The sequence below is a fragment of the Nothobranchius furzeri genome, chromosome 1, assembly GCF_043380555.1.
Source record: "Nothobranchius furzeri strain GRZ-AD chromosome 1, NfurGRZ-RIMD1, whole genome shotgun sequence".
Classification (NCBI taxonomy): Eukaryota; Metazoa; Chordata; class Actinopteri; order Cyprinodontiformes; family Nothobranchiidae; genus Nothobranchius; species Nothobranchius furzeri.
This window is the reverse complement of record NC_091741.1, coordinates 65,225,791-65,247,132: the sequence shown is the minus strand read 5'-3', so window position 1 is coordinate 65,247,132 and position 21,342 is coordinate 65,225,791. Positions and strand designations below refer to the sequence as shown.

The 21,342-nt window shown below is 42.7% G+C and overlaps 1 protein-coding gene across 6 annotated transcripts in view; it reads left to right on the top strand.

The window, feature by feature from the left end:
• The first annotated feature begins 4,151 nt into the window (after nucleotides 1-4,151).
• The window catches only part of LOC107380922 (transcription factor COE3), a 130,973-nt gene continuing 113,782 nt past the window's right edge, over nucleotides 4,152-21,342 (top strand). For 5 of the 6 annotated variants that reach the window (XM_015952364.3, XM_015952360.3, XM_015952352.3 and 2 more), the window contains exons 1-2: nucleotides 4,152-4,290; nucleotides 4,379-4,603. In XM_015952364.3, coding sequence (XP_015807850.1) covers nucleotides 4,470-4,603 — 134 coding nt within the window. In that variant the 5' untranslated portion in view covers nucleotides 4,152-4,290; nucleotides 4,379-4,469. Of the gene's footprint in view, nucleotides 4,291-4,328; nucleotides 4,604-21,342 lie in introns of those variants that run through there. The other variant, XM_070549982.1, reaches the window with a different exon arrangement.

Here is a 21,342-nt window from a genome sequence, read left to right as displayed (position 1 = left end):
AATGTGATGCAATGCCACACCTGCCTGGAATAGAAACAAACCCAACAGAAAGAGCCACTGATTTCCACTCCCTTACCTCAAAGTATGTGGAAACGAATCGGCATTGATATCTGAACATAACAAGATTAACTATCTGGTAATATCAGACTACTACTCACATTTCTGGGAGGTGTTGCGTGTACCATCCATAAAATCAACCGTTGCCAGGTTTGATATTCCAGAGGAAGTGGTGAGTGACAATGGACCACAGTTTGCTGGAGCTTCGACAGCTGGCAAAAAAACTGAATTTTATACACACCACCTCCAGTCCTCACCACCCATAAGGAAACAGGCATGCAGAGGGAGCAGAACAGACTGTCATAAGGATCCTTTGAAATAAAGACCCCCTACTTGCTTTTATGTGTCATAGGTCAACCCCATCCTTGACTGCAGGAGTTGGTCCAGCTGAACTTCTCATGGGGAGATAGATTAATACTGCTACCAACACTGGAGAAGAACCTTCAATCTAAGTGGGAAAGTAAAAGGTTTGTGATGTAGAACGATGCTTATGGAAAAGTTAAACAAGTCTTCTATGACAACCGCCACCATGGAGTCCGACCCCTGCCACCGCTACAACCTGGAGACCGTCTCTTTGGATCAAGAAAAGACTTGGAAGACACCATCAGTGAAGGAGACTCTTACCCCAAGATATTTTCTCATCAACATGCAGGATGGGGCTGTGCTGCAGCAAAATTGTCGCCATCGCTGATCTGGAACTCCATCGCCACCAACACAACTGGTTTCTATGGGGGCTGCTGAGAAGTACTGTAGTGCTTTTGTACTTGTCAGCCCCCCAGAGTTTACTTCTGCTGGCTTGACCGAAATTGTGTCTGGGCTAGTAAAGTTAGCATAAGAGTTCCCCTCACTCCTCTTTCTTCTCCTCAAACTCAAACTTCTGCTCGCTGAAATAGTAGTGCCAGAGTAATGTAGCAGTCCTGAGAGCTTTACGGAGGACAGCTGGACTTCTTCTTTGTTGTGGAGGATTCCCCTTTGTCTGTGTAAATATATTTAGGAGATTAAATAACCAACAGATGTTTAAAGTGGGGTAATGACTCCATCAGAGTGAGGAATTCATACATGCATTCACCTCACCTCTCGTGACCATTTAGTTTGTTTTGTATTTGAGATTTGTTGAAATTTACTCATATTTTTTTTGTACTTCAGTCAGGCTAACTTGTATGAAACTGACATATTTGTGTGTTATAAGGCAATAACATGTGTTTAGTTTCTCCAGCTGTGTATTCAAGTCAGGCATTAACTGCTGTGCAACAACTGTTCCATAAAGCATCATTTTGGTTATGTCTGCCATAAACACACGACTGCAGACACAGCTAATAGTCCCTGACGAACTCATGACGTCCTCCTGTGCATTTGATTAAAAACTGCAGCAAACAGCTGTTTGTTGGATGTTATTCTATTGTTTCTTTGTCATAACTGAACAAAACTTCAAAATAAAAGTACAGCTTGACCTGAGATAGAAATCAAACACCATAGGATGGACACACACACACACACACACACACACACACACTTTTCTTCTTCCTCAACCTGCTTCTCTTCTTGCTCCTAGATCACACACACACACACACACTCTCTCTCTCTCTCTCTCTTCTTGATAAAAGTATGATCAGCTTCAGCTGCATATTTATCCAGAGATTATTTGTTTATTAAAATTAACGTTGCTTTCAGTTATAATTTATCAAAATAATAAAAACATGAAATATTCATCACTCCAAAGGACTTTTCAATCAATATTTAAAAGTTTTAGATGTAAAAAATGTCAAAAGTTTGAACATTCTTCTCCTATGAGCAGGTGATTGTTTTATCGTTTAATACTTTTATTATTTAACTACAATAAAACATTTTTGTTTTATTGTTTTCCCACAAGGTTTACTATGTGCTTTTTTGTCTATGACCAATGAGAAATATTCCAAAAATCCAAACTGATATTGTCGGTACCATGGTTGTCCACTCGATGGCGCCCTCGGTCTGCAGGTGCTTCTGCAGAACCTCAGAACCTGCTGCTTTTAGTAAACGACCGCTTAACATCAACTGGTTTCAGACGAATCCGTTTCAAACATCTGTACAAAGACCCAGATCATCATTAAAGTTCTGCTGATCAGAACCATTTTGTGTCTGATGAGATGATCCCGTTCAGGTCATAAAGAACCGGGCCGGCAGCGGTTCTGAATATTTCCTGACCCCGACCCGTTCAGGAGGTGGGGGTTCCGCTCCAGAACCCGAGGACAGCTTCCTCTAGTCCTCCGTGCTCCAAGGTTCTGGATCAAAGACAAGCTATTCTGGAACCGGTTCATTATTTTCTGCAGGACAAAGAGCAGATCTGAAAGAGACGATCTGGTTCTGAATTAGGTTCACGGTTTAGATTCGGTTCGCATCTGGAGAAGGTTTCTAAATGTTCTCACATAATAGAAATGTTGACGCTCTAAAGGAGAAGTTTAAAGGAGCTTCAGCGTTCTCATAAGCTGCATTGATTTACTTTGTTATTAATATTTACGGACAGTAAATTGTTTTCATTTATGTTTGATTGAAGGTTTGTTTTGTTTTTTGCAAAACGTATTTCAGGTTTAAATCGTCTTTAAGTTAAATTGGAACATTTTAATGAGAAAAAAAAGTGCATTATTATTATTATTATTGTTGTTGTTGTTGTTGTTGTTCGTGTTTATTTCTTTACCAATCATTAATCGAGTTTGAAGCGGATTCCGGGTCGATGACCCGTTTATCTGGTCTCTAATTCTTCTTCCTCTTCATCACCTCCTTATCATCATTAACGCGTTTGTAGCGTCTCATTGACTTTTTCTCTTCACGTTATTTTCCAGGATTTCCAGACGTTTGTGTTTCCCAGGAGGAATGCAGCGGGCTAAAGGAGGATAAATATTTAATCAGCACTGCTCTGGAGTTTGGGCTTAATTAGAAGGATTCTGAGCAGAAAGTGATGCTGGAGATGTCAGCAGCAGCATCTCCACCACCGAGAGGCCGATCAGACACGCGCTGGAAGAGATCACCGATCAGACCATTCGTGTTATCGTTTGTAGTTTTTCTATAACTCTGGGGTTCGAGCACCCGCCCGCCCTGTGTGTGTGTGTGTGTGTGTGTGTGTGCGCGCGCGCGCGTGTGTGGGAGAGAGAGAATAGCAAATCTCCATTTGTCTGTGCGTAGAAAAGCTCAAATCGGTGCCAAATAGCACATCGCTCGTGTCAGTCAGCCTGCATGCGGGATGACAGAGGAGATTATTCCGCCTGAAGTCGGTTAATCCTCCAGAATTTGAGGAAGTCTGGGGAACTGCAGGAAGTGCATACTGATCAGACCCCGGTGATCCGGTCGGATTCAGTCGAACCTTCAGTAAAATTTATTCTGAGTTTTATTGTGAAAAGCTTCAGCAGGAGACTTTTCTGTTGAAACGAAGCGGAACCGTTTGGATCAGACGGAATGTTTCCTCACATCTGTGACCCCCGCCCCCCGCACACACACACACACACACACACACACACACACACACACACACACACACACACACACACACACACACACACACACACACACACACACACACACACAGCAGTCACGTGCCATAAATCTCTCTCCTGCTAACTTTATTTTCGCTGCGCACACCGAACACGCGAAAACCCTATTTGGCGCGCGCTTTGAAAAACAATGACGAAACACCGAGTTGAGCCAATCACGCGCCAAAGGTGCCTCTTGTATTCTAATGAGCTGTTCTTATATGGTGCGGCCCCGCCCCCTGCTGCTCCACGACAGTCCCACGGGGATCTCCGCAGCCCTGGACCCGGGGAGAAGGAGCTATCCTCCGGGACAGAGGAGCCATAAAGTGCCGGGGAGGGAGGGGGTGAGTTCTGGCTGCCCGCTCCTCCTTCTCCCCCGGGAGCCGCCGCTCCCCGCTCCGTCCCTCCCTCTTGTTTGCTAATCATTTCATTTTACTCCTTTTTGAAGGCAGCTCCGTTTTTTTATTCCACTTTTCATTTTTCCACAATCCGCGCTGCTCGCCTGCCTCTGATCCCGGCTCTCCCGCTCCGTTCTCCCGGCACTCCGGATCCCGGCTGGTTCCCCTCCTCCTCCTTCTGTCCTCCTCCGAGATGCTGTCCCTGCTCTCCGCTCTTCTCTCAGCCCTCCTTTAACTTCAGAGACGTTTTAAAGCACCGGACCGGGCTGGGATCTAAAACAAGCCCGAAAAAACCCAGAGGACTCCGGGGCTCTTCTTTGGATCAGGACCCGGTACTTTGGGGAAGCTGACTCTGTGTCTCTCCACCCCTCCTCTTCCTCCCTCCTCTTCATCACTCCTCTTTTCTCCACCTTAATCCAGGTGGTCCTTTGGCTGCTGGAGTTGCTGCTGGAGGATTATTCTTCGTCTTTCTGGTTTCTGCTGAAGACAAAGATCCCAGAAGGACGTTTTGATGTTCTCCATCCAGGACAGCCTCCCCCGGGGGGCCCTGACCATGAAGGAGGAGCCGCTCCCCACCGGCATGACCCCGGTCCGATCCTGGATGCAGGGCGCAGGGATTTTGGACGCAAACACAGCGGCCCAGAGGTAAAACACATGACAGAACCGAACCGCTTTCATATGTGCACCGTTTGACTGATAAACCGGTCGTTTCTGCGTCCTGCAAAATCTTCTGCGAAAGTTCCTCTTAGCGCGAGAGCAGACAACACGCGCTTAAAGTTCCATCCAAATCAGGACCGAATCACAACCACGCAGATTTCCAGGAAAACAGAAAACAAAACAAGCTTAACTGATAAACACATGAAGACGACGATTTATTTTTGTGAAACAAAAACAATCTGATTGAAAACTTTTAAACCAACTGGATTTTTGTTTGAAATGGATTCCAAAAGCGACTCAATTTAGACCTTTTTAATAACAACAATAATTATTGTAGTTAACGTTATAAATACGTGGAAGTTCGATGACCCGCCAGGATGTTTTCTCCTCCTCACGCCGCCTCTTGGTGCCTCTCTGGCTCTCTACTCTCTAGCAGCAGACCGACGCGTGCGCATCAAGGAACCGAACCGTTTCCAGAAGTTTTGGCAGCTTTCCAAACCGGCATTAAAGGATTTTCAGACCCACAACCGCCGCTCCGCAATCCAATTCATTTAACACGCAAGCAAATTCCCGCAACGCACGCACGGAGGCGGCGGGCAGGAGCGGAGAGCTCGGCGCGCCTCCGGTTACCGGGACTCACCGAGTTGAGAAAAAAACATCACTCCGTTTAATAAAAACTTATTTGTATATTATAACAAACGCGATATTAATAAAACACGAAAGCTGGAGAAGCGACTTTATTTCAGGAGATCAATTATTTTTCATTTAGTTTTTACTGAATCAGATTAAGTAAATTAAATACTCGTGATGTGCAACAAAATCTGGCCCAAATGTTTATTTAAAGTGATTCCAGTAATGTTATTTCTAAAGATCTCAAATAAAAAAATCACCAATTTCATATTTTAAAAACCAGAATCTAAAAGGGCCTCGTCTGTTTAAGTTGGAAATCTTCTGTTTTGTCTTTATAAACTCAGAAATCTGAGTGGAACCCATTCAGGTGAAATCCGAGGTGATCGATGCGGGATCTGCTGAGATTAAATCAGCTGAAGATCAGGAGGGAAAATGCGCACAGAGGCTCCGATAAACGCACAAAAAGGCGCATCAGTATAGAGGAGGAACGGGCAGCGGCAGATATCACCAGGGCTCTGCTCGATTTAAATAGTTAAGTTTTTCCTGCAGAAATTCAGATTAATCTCTAAAATCTTTAACGAATTTTAGTTATTCGTTTCTAACTTTATTAAGAGATTTAGATTCAAAATCAAAATTTACTCTAAATTTGAATTTAAAATGTCGATTGTGTAAAATTAAAGAGCTTAAAAAACTTTCATTATGAAATTAATATTCACTTGCTGGATTTTCAGCCTGAGACAAACAGAAGCCAAAGTGATGCCAAAGCAAACTTTGTTTATTCTGATTTACTCTCTCCATCCCTCATCAGTGAAAACTATTTTACCTATTTGTTTTATTTCATCACAGTGATAAAAGGGCAGAAAACAATCCAATTTACAGACAACTTGTCAACAATAAATGATTTAAAATGCTGAGGAATCAGATCATTAAAATGTGTATAGCTGGTTGACTGGATAAATTACATTTACTACTGCTGCTGAAATCAAACATTTATTTCTGAGGGTTTAAAATAAATTGAGACACAATAAAAATAAAACCAACCAGTACTCACACCTGTAAGATTAAACATGTAAAAACTATCAGGTGCAGAGCTCAAAGCAGCATTTCTCCAAAAATGCCTGATTTGTCTTCAGACTGAAGCTCGAAGACAGAAACTATAGCTGATCCTTATTCTCAGAGGAGGGACTTTTAAACCACTGAAGACGAGGAGATGAATGTGAGCTCCTGCGTGTTGAAGCATCGGGCTTTACAGAAGCACGTCCGCGTGTGCAGCCCAGGGTCCTCGGCTGAGGGACAGGAGGATGTCGCGACTCACAGAAAACAACCTTCAGTATGATCTAAGTCACTATCAGGGAGTTCTGATCCATTTGCAAATCCTTCAGCTTCAAGGGAATTTATTCACTTAAAAAAAGACAAATTAATGTAGAAACTTCCGCCTGACATGAAGGAGATCCAAAAAACAAAAACATTTCCAAACGATCAGTCAGGGAGAAAATAAACAACGCAAGTCCAAGTTCCTTCAGGTATTTTGGACCTGAGTGGTGATTGGCTTATGCAGCTTCCTGCTTCTGCTACAACCCAAGATAACTTGTTTGTTATTTTAGTGACACAAGGCTCTGATCTTAGTTGTAGAGAAAGTTTTAAATGTGAGCGAGCAGGGAGCTCAGGATGGTTCTGATCGGATGTACAGGTCCAGACACCTAAAGCAGGTGAGCTTCGGTCACTCAGACCTGGTTCTGGTTCTGGTCCTGCTGGTTCTGGTTTGGGTTGATGGTCAGACTCTCTGATTTCTTCTTTTTAATCAAGTTAAAAACAGATGTTCTTTAGTTCTCTTTTAGCTTAAAAATAATTCAACAGAGCGAAGAAATGAGATCTGAAATGTTCTCAAGAGAAAAACCAAACCAGCTGAAGGATTTCTGTTTGTTGCTGTTTCTCTTCTCTGGATTTTAGTTGTATTCGTTTTGGTTTGATTAGAGTTTCTTCATACTGTAAAAAAATGTAACAACATTTGAAAAAGTTTGACTATTTCCGGTTCTTGTTGAGGATTTGTCTCAAATAATCTTTTATTTTTCTTTCTTATTTCGTTTTTACTAGTTTGGAAAGTTTTATTTAACCACTAAGTTCAAATGGATTTTAATTCACAGTAATAGATTTTAATGATCAGCTAGAAAAAGATGTTTTGTTCTTCTGTAGAATCAGAAATAAGCTGATTTTATTTTTTAACATTAAGCCTTTTTTTTTAAATAGAAAAATGTTCAAATCGGGTTTCTAAAGTTTTTCTTTAGAACAACAAAACTACTTCAGGGTGATTTATTCATTAGGTTAAGATTTGTTTTATAAAAAGAAAAAATAATAATAATTGACTTTTTTCAGAAAGAGTAAAAAGCTACAAACAAAATAAAATAATTCGTATGGCATCACGTTTAATTTCAGTCTGAAAATGTTCATGTTCTAAATACATTTTATATTAATTTTGTCAGAAAATTAAATCTGGTCATTTTCAGCTGTTTGAGGCCGTTTCAGGTTTTATAAAAGTCCGGTGCGCTGCAGGTCATGGATGTTTGTGTTTGCAGAAAGTTGACAGTGTGTCTTAGAGTTCTTCGAAGATGATAACGTTCGCTTAATCCTTCTGATTTAATAACCTAGTGTAGTTAGAGTCAGGAGGAGGTTTTACCAAGAGTTTTGCCTGGTTACAGGCTTTTATTGTTTTAAACCTGTGTGATTTGTACACTCAGGAAACATTCAAACCATCTAGTTAACCCTGGTCCTGCAGGGCCACTACCCTGTATGTTTTAGCTGCTTACCTGCTCCAAAACACCTGATGGAATGAATCACCTCTTTAGCAGGTCTTCAAGCTTTTCAGAAGCCTGTTTATCGGTCATAGACTCATACCAGGCGCGTTGGTGCAGAGAAACATAAAAGACATGCAGACGGTGGCCCTCAAGGATCAGGTTTCTGTATCCCTGATTACTCATTCTCCTCCGTTATGAAACAGACTTTTATAATTCAGACACGTGTTGGAATTAAGCTGCGTTCTAACACTGCTGCCCCATCACAATACTAACATGTTTGAAATTTGATTTGCTAGCACTTAATCTGGTAAAAAATAATCGGTAATTTGTGTGTCAGAGGCATTCAAATAATAAGTGAGCGCTGATCGCTCAGACTATTTTTTTTGTTCTTCAGCTTTAATTCAGAGGATTTAATTCCTTTTATGCTTCAGTTTATTCTCATCAGAACCAAGCAGCCTAAAACCTTTTTATTCACATTCAGAGTATAAATCTGTAACATCCTGAATCAGAGGAAGTTTCTCTACTGCTGTGTGTCTGTTTAACCCTCTGAGCCTTCTCATTTCCGGAGTTTAAATCTGGCCATAAACACCTCATAAAGTCTGAGTGCTGCTGAGGTTCATGTGGAGACGAAGGTCCACATGTGGGGAAGGCTTTATGAGCTCAAATGCAAAGAAACCTTCTAAAAAGCAGCGTTAGCAGAAATATGCTGCTTTGAGTTTTAGATGATGTAGGAGGGCTGAAGATTCAGGGAATTCAGAACTTCACTTCTCTCTTTGTTTCACTGCAGGTCATTAAACGCCTCGTTCAGATCAAACAAGTAGAACTCGGATCGAGTTTGTGTTCGGGAAACAATGATTCAGATTTGGGGTTCTGCAAAGAACCACAATAAAAACTCTCAGTTTAGTTTGTTTAGATCATTTCTAAAGGAGTTGATTTATCATTACACCTGTCTCTGCCTTCCTCCACCTGTCTCCACCTGTCTCTGTCTGCCCAAGTATCCCAGATTTCCAGTCATCAGTGTTTTCATGCAGCTAAAGTAAACAAACAATGATTAAATCGGTCGGAATTTGAAGATCATGGCTCAGGCATGTTTTTGCAAATGTGTGAGTTTGTTTTCCTGCTGAACATGATGTTTTCTGCTACAGCGGACATAAAAGAAAAATCCCCCCAAAATCTGGAATTTCAGCAATTTTCTGAAAACACCTAAAATTAGAGAGGAGATGGAGGGCAGCAGGAGGAGGAACACATCTTTACATGACAACCTCTCTAATGCTTCTGTGGAAGGAGAAATATGTCAGATGAGGGGAGATCAGAGTGACCTTTGAACTTTGAGGTTAAGAGAGGGTGTTGTCTCAGGAACCTTCAGCACCATTGCTCTTCCTCTCTAACCGGGATGATAACATCCTCTATGATCAAAGCTCTCCAGAACATCATCTGGTGCATAGCCATAAACTCAACAAGTCCTGATCCGGTCCTTTTCAGTCAGAAAAAGTTCATCACAACTGTAAAATGTTGAAGGAGTTTCGATGCTTTTTTCAGGAGAAATCTGTTTTTAATCTGCAAACAGAAGCTCCACCCCTGCAGACCATCACACCTCTCTGAGCCAATCACACATAGAAACACACTTAAAGTGACAATGTGTAGTTTTTTATCATTAATCTCTGGAAATATCCATCGAAATGTTGTAAATGAATTAAAAGATTTCCAGTTGATGAAAAATATTGGCAGTTTCATACCATATAACCATAAAAATCTGGTCTAAAATACATGGAGAGAGTCTAAGTCTCTGGGCGACGCCATATTGGATGCCATGTTTCCTACTACGGAAGCCCTTGAGGACAAAACACATTTACTGATTTGTAACAAATGGTTACAAAACGTTTACCATTAATAAACACAGTTTATTGCCTCTTCACGTGTTGCCAGTGATGACAGGGAGTCTGATATTCTTGTTATTTTGATGGAGGTTGCGCTCCCAGGGTTTTTGACCCTAATGGCCATCCGTTGGTAAGGTCTTACTTGAACACAAAAGTAATGCTTGCTTGCAATCATTTAGGTATGTACTGCCTCTTATCACCAAAGAAACTACACACTGTCACTTTAACAATTAACCTGTCTGAGAGTGTGTGTGTATGTTTGGCAACATAAAGGATGAGTTTCGGCACAAACAGCTGACGAAAGTAAACCTGCAGCTGTGTTTCCTCAGCTCCATCCATCCTCAGTGCTCGAGTGAAATATGATCACCGAAGATGAAAAACGTTGCTTCCAGATGAAGCTGAAAACAGACACCTGGAGACCAAAAGCATTCTTCTGAAAGCACCACACTGGACATTTGCATCATCGTAAATGTTTTACTTTTTTAGGTCATGTTTTGTTACTCAGGTGACACATCTGTCTGGAAAATTTCAGACCCTGAATGCATCACACAGACAGAAAGTTTGTCAGATGTTAGATCAGAATGATGAGAGGAACTGACTAATCTGACTGTCCGAGGATGTAAAACCACTCAAGCCAGGAGTGTGTAACTGTGCAGAAGCCCCTCAGTCATTCAGGAGTGTGTAAGCATGTGTAGAAGCCCCTCAGTCGGTCAGGACTGTTCCTGAAGACTAATTTGTTGGTAATTGCAGCATGACGGGAGCAGCTCTTCCAGCATTGAGCCGCTGTTTCCTCCAGCCTCTCGTCCTAATTAGGAATGACACACTCTATTAAGGAGCACAAATGGAAATCAGCCACGGGGTGTTTCCTCCCGGACGGCCACCAGTAAGCTCCCACAATGCATTTCACTGCTTGCCATACTCCCAAAGCACCAGAAAAAGTAGAAAGGCTAACATATTTATGTAAGTATAAATTGTAAGGAAGAGTTTCCCTTTTATTGACTGTTAGAAAATCCCTTTTTATCTCAGAGATGTAACCTGATTACTTTCCTTTGAGTGTTTTGAGTCTATAGATGTTTAAAATTCCAAATGTCTGAATAAGATAAAACATTATAAAGGGATCATCTGTAAAAACAAACACATTTTACTGCATCGTTTTGAAAATGTGTGTGACTTGTTCCAATCTGGACAGTTTTGAACCAGTTTTCTCTCCATACATTTTAAATTGATCAGTTTGCTTTCTGAAGAGGAGATCACAGTTGAAAACAAACAGAAAATGTTGTGAATTCACAGGAAGAGTTGTACATGACCACAATTCCATGACGGCAGATCATCTGTGTTTCAGTCTTTAACTCATTACTTCACATTAACATGGCAGATAAGAGCTGACCTAACAGGTGTGTGCGTGTGCGCATGCATGTGTGTGACCGTGTAAATGTGCAGCTCTGCATAAATCAACTCAGCTCTGAACGGGAACAATATGTGAATATTTTATTGGGCCAAACTCAGCATCCATAGTAATTAGAGGTGTGTGTGTGTGTGTGTGTGTGTGTGTGTGTGTGTGTGTGTGTGTGTGTGTTTCAAGTAATTATATTCACACCGGATGTTTTACACTCTTTCGGCATGTACTAACAGGCTGTGAAAAGATGAAAATCTGCCTCTGAAGGAGGTTTAATTTAAAGTTTTCTCTTTGTAAAAGCTGTAATGCCCATCTTATGTGTTGATGCCTTTGTTCAGAATCAGAGTTTTTGTCCATCAGGATTGATGGGCTAATGGCTAGTCAGAGTGCAGTGTTGCTGCCAATTAAAGATAGCTCAGTCATGAGTTTTTATTTTATTTTGAAATGCGTACATTGTAGGCGTATGCCATCAAACCACCACCACAATAGACTGTCAGATTGCAGTAAAAACAAATGCACATTTTTATCACATCAAACAGCTTTAAGACAAAGAAGGACATTGTTTCTGCTGAACAGAATTCATAGGAGGTTGGAGGTAAGAGCAAGTAGCAAAGAGGTATAGTCCACGTTAGGGGAGTTGAAATCATGATTTTTACAGTTTGTTTTTCAGTATGTGAAATAAAATACAACATTTGGAATATAGAAATGTAACAAAGAACATTGTAATTACAGAGGGTACGAAAAGCATTCAGACCCCTGTCAATTTTTTCACTCTTTGTTATATTGCAGCCATTTGCTAAAATCAAATATATTATTTTCCCCCTCATTTATGTACACACAGCACCCATATTGACAGAAAAACACATAACTTTAGAAATTCCTTCAGATTTATTAAAGAAAAACTGAAATATCACATGGTCCTAAGTATTCAGACCCTTTGCTCAGCATTTAGTAGAAGTACCCTTTTGAGCTAATACAGCCATGAGTTCTTGGTTAAGATGCTACAAGTTTCTTACACCTGGATTTGGGGATCCTCTGCCATTCCTCCTTAGATATCCTCTCCAGTTCTATCAGGTTGGATGGTGAACGTCGGTGGACAGCCATTTTTAGGTCTCTTCAGAGATGCTCTGGCTGGACCATTCAAGAACAGTCACAGAGTTGCAGTGAAACCACTCCTTCATTATTTGTAGCTGTGTGCTTAAGGTTGTTGTCATCCATCCATCCATTTTCATCCACTTATCCGGAGTCGGGTCATGGGGGCAGTAGCCTAAGGCGAGAGGCCCAGACTTCCCTCTCCCCAGCCACTTGGGCCAGCTCCTCCGGGGGAATCCCAAGGCGTTCCCTGGCCAGGTGAGAGACATAGTCCCTCCACCATGTCCTGGGTCTACCTTTAGGCCTCCTCCCGGTTGGAAGTGCCTGGAAAACCTCATCAGGGAGGCGTCCAGGAGGCATCCTGACCAGATGCCCGAGCCACCTCAACTGGCTTCTCTCGATGCGGAGGAGCAGCGGGTCTACTCCGAGCCCCTCCCGAATGACCGAGCCTCTCACCTTATCTCTAAGGGAGAGCCCAGCCACTCTTCGGAGAAAACTCATTTCGGCCGCTTGTATCCGCGATCTCGTTCTTTCGGTCACTATCCAAAGCTCATGACCATAGGTCAGGGTAGGAATGTAGATCGAGCGGTAAATCGAGAGCTTCGCCTTCTGACTCAGCTCTCTCTTCACCATGAAAGACCGGCACAACACCCGCATCACTGCAGATGCAGCACCAATCCACCTATCGATCTCATGCTCCAGTTTTCCCTCACTCGTGAACAAGACCCAGACTCCTCCACTTGGGGCAGGACCTCATCCCTGACCCAGAGAAGGCATTATACCTTTTTCCTTGATCAAGGCCATGGTCTCAGATTTAGAGGAGCTGATTCTCATCCCAGCTGCTTCACACTCGGCTGCAAACTGCTCCAGCGAAAGCTGAAGATCACGTTCTGATGAAGCCAACAGGACCACATCATCTGCAAAAAGCAGAGACCGGATCCTCAGGCCACCAAAACGGATGCCCTCCACACCTTGGCTGCGCCTAGAAATCCTGTCCATAAAGGTTATGAACAGAATCGGTGACAAAGGGCAGCCTTGGCGGAGTCCAAATCTCACTGGGAACGAACCCGACTTACTGCCGGCAATGCGAACCAAGCTCTGACACCGGTCATACAGGGACCTAACAGCCCGTATCAGAGGGCCTGGTATCCCATACTCCCGGAGTACCCCCCACAGGGCCCTCTGAGGGACGTGGTCAAACGCCTTCTCCAAATCCACAAAACACATGTAGACTAGTTGGGCAAATTCCCACGCACCCTCCAGGATCCCCCTAAGGGGGTATAGAGCTGGTCCAGTGTTCCACGGCCAGAACAAAAACCACATTGCTCCTCCTGAATCTGAGGTTCAACATTTCGATGGACCCTCCTCTCCAGAACCCCTGAATAGACCTTACCAGGAAGGCTCAGGAGTGTGATCCCCCTGTAGTTGGAACACACCCTGCGGTCCCCCTTTTTAAATAAGGGAACCACCACCCCGGTCTGCCAGTCCAGTGGGACTGCCCCGATATCCACGCGATATTGCAGAGCCGCGTCAGCCAACACAGCCCCACAACATCCAGAGCCTTAAGGAACTCCGGGCGGATCTCATCCACCCCCGGAGCCTTGCCACAGAGGAGCTTTTAAACCATCTCAGTGACCTCAGCACCAGAGATTTGAGAGGCCAACCCAAAGTCCCCAGACTCTGCTTCCTCACTGGAAGACGTGTCGGTGGGATTGAGGAGGTCTTCGAAGTATTCTGCCCACCAATCCACAACGTCCTGAGTAGAGGTCAGCAGCACACTGTCCCCACTATAGATAGTGTTGGTAGTGCACTACTTTCCCCCCGTGAGGCGCCGGATGGTGGACCAGAATCTCCTCGAAGCCATATGGAAGTCTTGCTCCATGGGCTCACCGAACTCTGTCCATGCCCGGGTTTTTGCCTTGGCGACCACTCAAGCGGCATTCCGCTTGGACTGCCGGTACCCGTCAGCTGCCTCTGGAGTCCCACAGGCCAAAAAGACCTGATAGGACCCTTTCTTCAGCTTGACAGGCATCCCTAACCACCGGTGTCCACCAGCGCGTTCGGGGGTTTCCACCATGACAGGCACCGACGATCCTGCGACCACAGCTCCGGTCGGCCGCCTCAACAATGGAGGAAAGGAACAGGGTCCATTCAGACTCAATGTCCCCTGCCTCTCCCGGAACCTTTTGGAAGTTCTGTCGGAGGTGGGAATTGAAGCTCCATCTGACAGGAGACTCTGCCAGACGCTCCCAGCAGACCCTCGCGATGCCTGGACTGACCACCATCTGAGCCAACTCACCACCAGGTAGTGGTCAGTTGACAGCTCCGCCCCTCTCTTCACCCGAGTGGTTGTTGTCATGTTGGAAGGTAAACCTTCGGCCTAGTCTGAGCTCCTGAGCAGTCTGGAGAAGGTTCTTGCACAGGATATCCCTGTGCTTGGCCACATTCATCGTTCCCTTGCTTGCAACCAGTCATCCTGTCCCTGCAGCTGAAAAACATGCCCACAGCATGATGCTGCCACCGCTATGCTTCACTGTGGGGACTGTATTGAACAAGTGATGACAAGTGATTGCTGGAGCTCAGCCACAGGGATCTTTTGGTTTTTCTTTACCTCTCTTACCAAGGTTCTTCTTCCCCGGTAGCTCCGTTTGGCCAGACGACTTGCTCTAAGAAGGGATCCCAAAAATCTTTCATTTAAGGATTATGGAGGCCACTGTGCTCTTAGGAACCTTAACTGCAGCAGAGATTTTTTGTAATCTTGGCCAGATCTGTGCCTTACCACAATTCTGTCTCTGAGCTCTTCAGGCAGTTCCTTTGACTCCATGATTCTCATTTGCTCTGACATGCATTGTGAGCTGTAAGGTCTTATATAGACAGTTGTGTGGCTTTCCTAATCAAGTCCAATCAGTATAATCAAACACAGCTGGACTCCAATGAAGGTCCAGAGTTAGGGTTAGGGTAACCCATCTCAAGGATGATCAGAAGAACTGGAAAACACCTGAGTTAAATATATGAGTGTCACAGCAAAGGGTCTAAATAATAAGGACCATGTGATCTTTCAGTTTGTCTTTTTAATATTTCTAAAATTCTGTGTTTTTTTCTGTCAAGATGCTGTGCTGTGTGTACATTAACGAGGAAAAAATAAATTTAATTGATTTTAACAAATGGCTGCATTATAACAAAGAGTGAGACATAGACAGGGGTCTGAATACTTTACGTACCCACTGTGTTTCTAAATCTGAATCCAAAAATCTTTCAAGAGGGCAGAAATTTCCCAGTAACATCAAACAGCTGCACCTGCCTGGTTGGTGGTGTGGGACAGTACCTTAAAGATCAAGTTAACTGAGAAACAGATTTTTTGTGTTATTTTTTAAATTTGAGTTTAGCATGCAGGCTAAACATGAAAATAGTCTTCTACCCCATTTCCTGCTTTAGGTGCTGATAGTATTTAGACGGGGAAATGCCCGGGCCAGAAAAAGCCTGATCTAGGTTTCATTCGTAGACAACCAAAAAAGGCACTTTTTGAGTTTCAGATTGGCCAAACACTGTTTAAACCAACTGAGCTAAATGATGGTCGATTCTGATCACCAGTAGATTTTTTTTTTGTTTTTAACTAATGAATTTTAGGTTTGACATCAGAGACTCTGGGTTTCCAGGATGTCAGTTAAGCAGGAAGTGATGCAGCCTGTTGATTTGTTTGATGTATTAAGTAAAATCAGGAACCTCCTCCTGCAGAGACACTTGGGTACAGCTACTCACATTATTAACTCATAGATTAATAGAGTCAGATCAATTAACTCTGAGTAAACCGGAGTTTTCTTGTTTACCGCTCAGGTTTTCTTTATTATTCCACTGAAGCAAATTTAAAAATTTAAATAGTCTCTCTCTCTCTCTCTCTCTCTCTCTCTCTCTCTCTCTCTCTCTCTCTCTCTCTCTCTCTCTCTCTCTCTCTCTCTCTCTCTCTCTCTCTCTCTCTCTCTCTCTCTCTCTCTCTCTCTCTCTCTCTGTATGTGTGATTGTGTTATGGCTCATTAGACAAGTGGTTGTGTGTGTGTGAGAGGCAGCGGGTCACACTGGTTAGGCTCAAACAGTGGTCACACTCCATCTCCCATTTGATTAATGCCATGGTTTGTGTATGTGTGTGTGTGTGTGTGTGTGTATGTGTGTGTGTGTGTGTGTGTGTGTATGTGCGTGTGCGTGTGTGTGTGTAAGAGAGAGAGCGCTGTAATTGAACATCCAGAACACAGTGCTCCGCAGACTCTCATCTTAAAGATGATTCATGATTTTAGTGACACAGTGTGAAAGTATCCATCAGTGGGTTTGATCAGTACAGGTTTTACCGAGTAGATCTGTGGGGCCCAGTGGGCGGTAGTCGCATGGAAAACAACTTCTACACAGAATTACAGAAAAAAATAACTAAACCAAAAGACATTTATCCAAAGGGGAAAATAACTAAATCCAAAGAGAAACAAGAGCAAATGATGTAGGAGTACATATAATAAAATACAAACTACAGATTTGAAGAAAAAATCTGATTATTATGAATATATGTAACAAAAAAATACATTTCAAAACACAAACAGACAAAAACGTAAAGATAAATCCTTTATTGTTAGATCAATAACAGCAGAGATTCAAAGGTCAGGTCCCCGTAGAGCGACTATAAAAACATCAGTTTGTTTTGTTCTGAGAAAGTTAAGCTCTGTTAAATTTGTCAGAGTTCATCTAACATCATAAAGGAAACAGATGAGTTGTTGTGAAAGCTGCTCCTTTTACTCCAATCCAATCATTTCATCTGCCTCAGAAAAACCACAGCATCTCCTAGAATTCACCTTTTACCTGGAAGGACACTGGAGGTGAGGGATGATTTACTGAAGCATCAAAGCCAGTTTGATCCAGACCTTTGGTTCATCCAGGATTATTCTTGTTGAGCACTGTGCTGCAATCAGGCTCAGATTTAAAACAAAACGACCCTCAGGTCGGAGTTACGGGCTGCTGAAGGAGGAACAGCACTGCTTCCCTCTATACCCCAGTCATGGTTTACTCTGATTCTGCAGACCTGTATGCGCTCCATGTTTTAGCTCCACTCAGAGGAATAATCAACCATCAGATGGTCATTCTTGGGACAGATCCAGAGTTCCTGTAAATACTTTAATGTCCAATCTGCAGGATGGAGCAGAGAGTGACCGGTAGCAGAAGGTCCTCCTGGAATCCTAGACAAGAAAAGATCAATCTGGCAGATTTTCCTGCAGCATTCCGGCATTGTGTGAGTGTGTGTGAGTGTGGGAGTGAATGAGAGATAATCTGACTGTGTGGTTCTCTGTAATTGTTTACAGAGCGCTCCTCGCGACTCCTGCTGACCTTTAATTTCAGGCTTTGTGGTGGACACGTGCAGATCAGCGGCCCTCGTTTGCCTCCGTGTTTGTTCTGTGTGTGAGTGTGTGGCTGCTGAAGTGTGATTTACACTCCTGGCTTGTTTGGCTGAGCTGTGTGCCATCAATACTGTTTTTATTACACCTTGTGCCAAGTGCTAACAGCCGGGTACGAGTGGATGCAGCCACAATTAGCATAATTGAAATAATAATAATGCTGACAAGCTTTCTGAGAGGAGGCGTCGCCGTGGCGATCAATGCTGGCCGGCCTGTAGTGCATTCTGTGTAATTGGGGTAATGGGTGTTTCTGAGGTGGAAGTGATGCTTGTGATGGAACAGGTGCCAGATTCCCAGCTGTCCATCTCACAGCTTGCCGCTATCTTTTTTAGGTAGCAAATGAAATAATGCTGCGTTGCTCTGAAAAAGTCAGACAAATTATGACAAAACACCTTTTCGAGCAGGGATGATCTCTAGCATTTTTCTTATCAAGATGCTTGAATAGATGAAATGTTTGTAGACTAGATTTCAGAAAGATCAAAAGATATTTCTCCCATGAGGTGGGAAGTCCTGTTGGGCTGAAACAGGAAACAGCACACCAACAAATCCTGGGATTAAACATGTTTATGAAATCTAAAATCCAGAAATCTAAATAAATGTTTCAGTTAGTTAAATGCACATGAATCAAAATTCCTATTGAGTTTTTTTATTCAAGTTTGAGTGAAGTTCAGGTAGTTAGACTTGGAGGATCAGGGATTCAGGATCAACCCGATTAGAAAAGCAGTCATTTTAAACCTTAGCTAGGATTTATTCAGTGACTCAGGTGGGGAAGAGCTTTCAGCTCCTCAACAGGGTTCATTTATTATGGTTCAACGTCATCCAGTCAGACACAGACCCAAGACTTTCAAAATAAACCTCCTCTCTACAAACCACTCACTTCCTACAGCAGTAGATGGTATAGTAGTCCGCTTGAAATATTTAAACATCATTTAGTTACTTCTGTTAATTAGATTTTTTAAACTTAATTAAAAAGTGTAAAATATATCCCACTTCCCACTCTGATGACTGATTTTACAGTTCCATATCTTTTATTAACACGTCCACGTGTGTGTGTGTGTGTGTTATTCTGCTGGTTTCAAGTCTCTTATTACATTCAGTCCAAACCAAAATAATCGATGATCCGTCTTTATAAAGTCTTTAATCTCACCCACACATCCAGCGCTGGTTTTTGGTGAACAATTTTTTAATTTATGAGTTTTAGGAGCCTATTTTCACACAAAATCATCATGGGCCCGAATGCTTTTTTACTTAAAAATACTTTAAACAGAAGAAATAAAAGCAGAAATCCTAATTTAATTTGATTTTGAATTTTAAAACACAAAATAAATTTTAAGATGTGAAGCTAAAATTTGTTTGATTTTCTTGTGCTGACCTAAAAAGCATATATAACTACAGTTTGCCCTTTCTGTGTGTTATGTTAGCAAGTAGTTACTTAAATACAATGTAGTGTAAGTGTGCATTAATCTTTTGAAGTTCCCATTTCCCCTGAAAGCACCAAGAAAGGTAAAGAGCCTTCAGGCTGTCAGTCACGTTCCCATTCCTGAGTCAGCTGAAGCCACATCAGGGTCAGAAATCTCACTCAGACAAATCAATGATAAATGACCCACTTGTATAACGCCTTTCAGTCAGAACGCTTTAGAGCCAAAGCGCTTTACACTACAGTGAATCATCCATCCATTCACACACACATACACACAGTGATGGTGATGAGCTACGATGTAGCCACAGCTGCCCTGGGGCACACCGACAGAGCCGAGGCTGCCGAACACTGGCGCCACCGGTCCCTCCGACCACCACGAGCAGGCAAGGTGGGTTTAGTAAAAATGAAAAGGAATATGAGACAAAGGAGATCAGATGATTAAATAAAAAAATCTGCAACAGAAATGTTTAGAACTGTACAACGAAAGTTTTAAATCTGGAAAATAAATCTGAGACTAAATATTGAAATGATTAAAAGTCCAAATGTCAAAAGTGAAATTACAATGAAACAAATAAATTTTAGCTTCACTTCAGTTCAAGTTTCACTTTGTGTTTCAGCTTGTGACAGTTGAGTTTAGCTCCATTAAAGCCTACTTTAGTATTTTAAATGAAAACTAATCATAAATCTTTTTTTTGCTGAATCATTCTTCATGTATGTCAACTAGAAAAGCTGAGATGTGCCCGATACCTTTCCCGTCTAACTCTGAAGGATTTATTGCTCCCAGTGTGTGTCGCTGCTGCGTGTGTGTGTGTGTGTGTGTGTGTGTGTGTGTGTGTGTGTGTGTGTGTGTGTGTGTGTGTGTGTGTGTGTGTGTGTGTGTGTGAAAGGTGAGGGGCGCTGCTGGGAGCGCTGGGAGGCAGGTGTAAGAAAAACACGACGCTGCTAAAACACAGTCTTGTTTTTTCACACAGGAAGTGTGTGATGATATCTGCTGGTGAAGTGTTGAAGTCCTCCACGCTGTCGTTTCTCTCATTGCTATTTTTCATCGCAACACTCAGCTGCTTCTATTCCCTGCGAGCCTCCATTAGAACCTCCTGATGCTCACCTGAGCAGCACACCTGAGCAGCTGCTCCTGAAGCTTGGGGGCAGATTCCCCGCTCTGTGTCCGCCGGCCGAACGCTGCGAGCCGGGAGAACCAGCCTCCAACTAACTGGCCTACAAATGAGGCATTACGCATTGGTAATGTGGGAGAAGAAAGGTCACGGCTGTATTAATCTGCCGTCTGGAGAATACACCCCCGAGTCCGGAAGCTCCGAGGCTGCTATCAAAAACAAACGTGAATAAATATTCATCTGTGCCCTGGTGTGGTATTGATCAGGAGACAAACGAGTGGGAAATGAGTCTGATGTAAAAACATTTGGTGCGTTTTCCTCACAGACAGTTTGAGCTCCTGCAGGCAAAGGTCAGAGGTCGCTACCTGCAGGAGCCTCAGTTTTAAACCTCACACAATCTAAGAAAACTCCAGCCAGATCTGATGCTCACGCAGTAATCAGCCATAAAACAAACACATCTCCATTCTCATCTATTAATTGTCTTGTTCACATGTCACACGTGTCATGTTTTTTTTTAATTAGAGACAAACCCAGACTTGTTTTTAGGTTTTCGTCAGTAATCGTCCAGCCGAACCATAATGAGTGTGAGTGGATTTTCTCCTTCAGTCACGTAACACTAAAGGAAGGTTGGAACAAGACTTTGACTTTTAATGACAGTAACTTGTTCCACCTAATCTTGTTTGCCAGATAAAAAACCTTTACTACTTTAGATTTAATATACCTTTCAAAATAAGAGTATGGTTCATAGAAAGGCAAAGATTATATAAATGATTTCATAAAAATAGCTCGTGAAGATGGACTTATTTAGAAACTGCCTCTAATAAACAGCATTTGAAAGTTGACCTGGTGATTTAAAACTGTTGCAGTCGGTGATTCGCTCTTTATCAGAGGTCAAAGGTTATTTTCTGTGTTTCTGTAGCAGCCAGCCACATTTGTTTCTAATGCTTCTGATATTTTAGTTTATTCATTCTGTTTCATA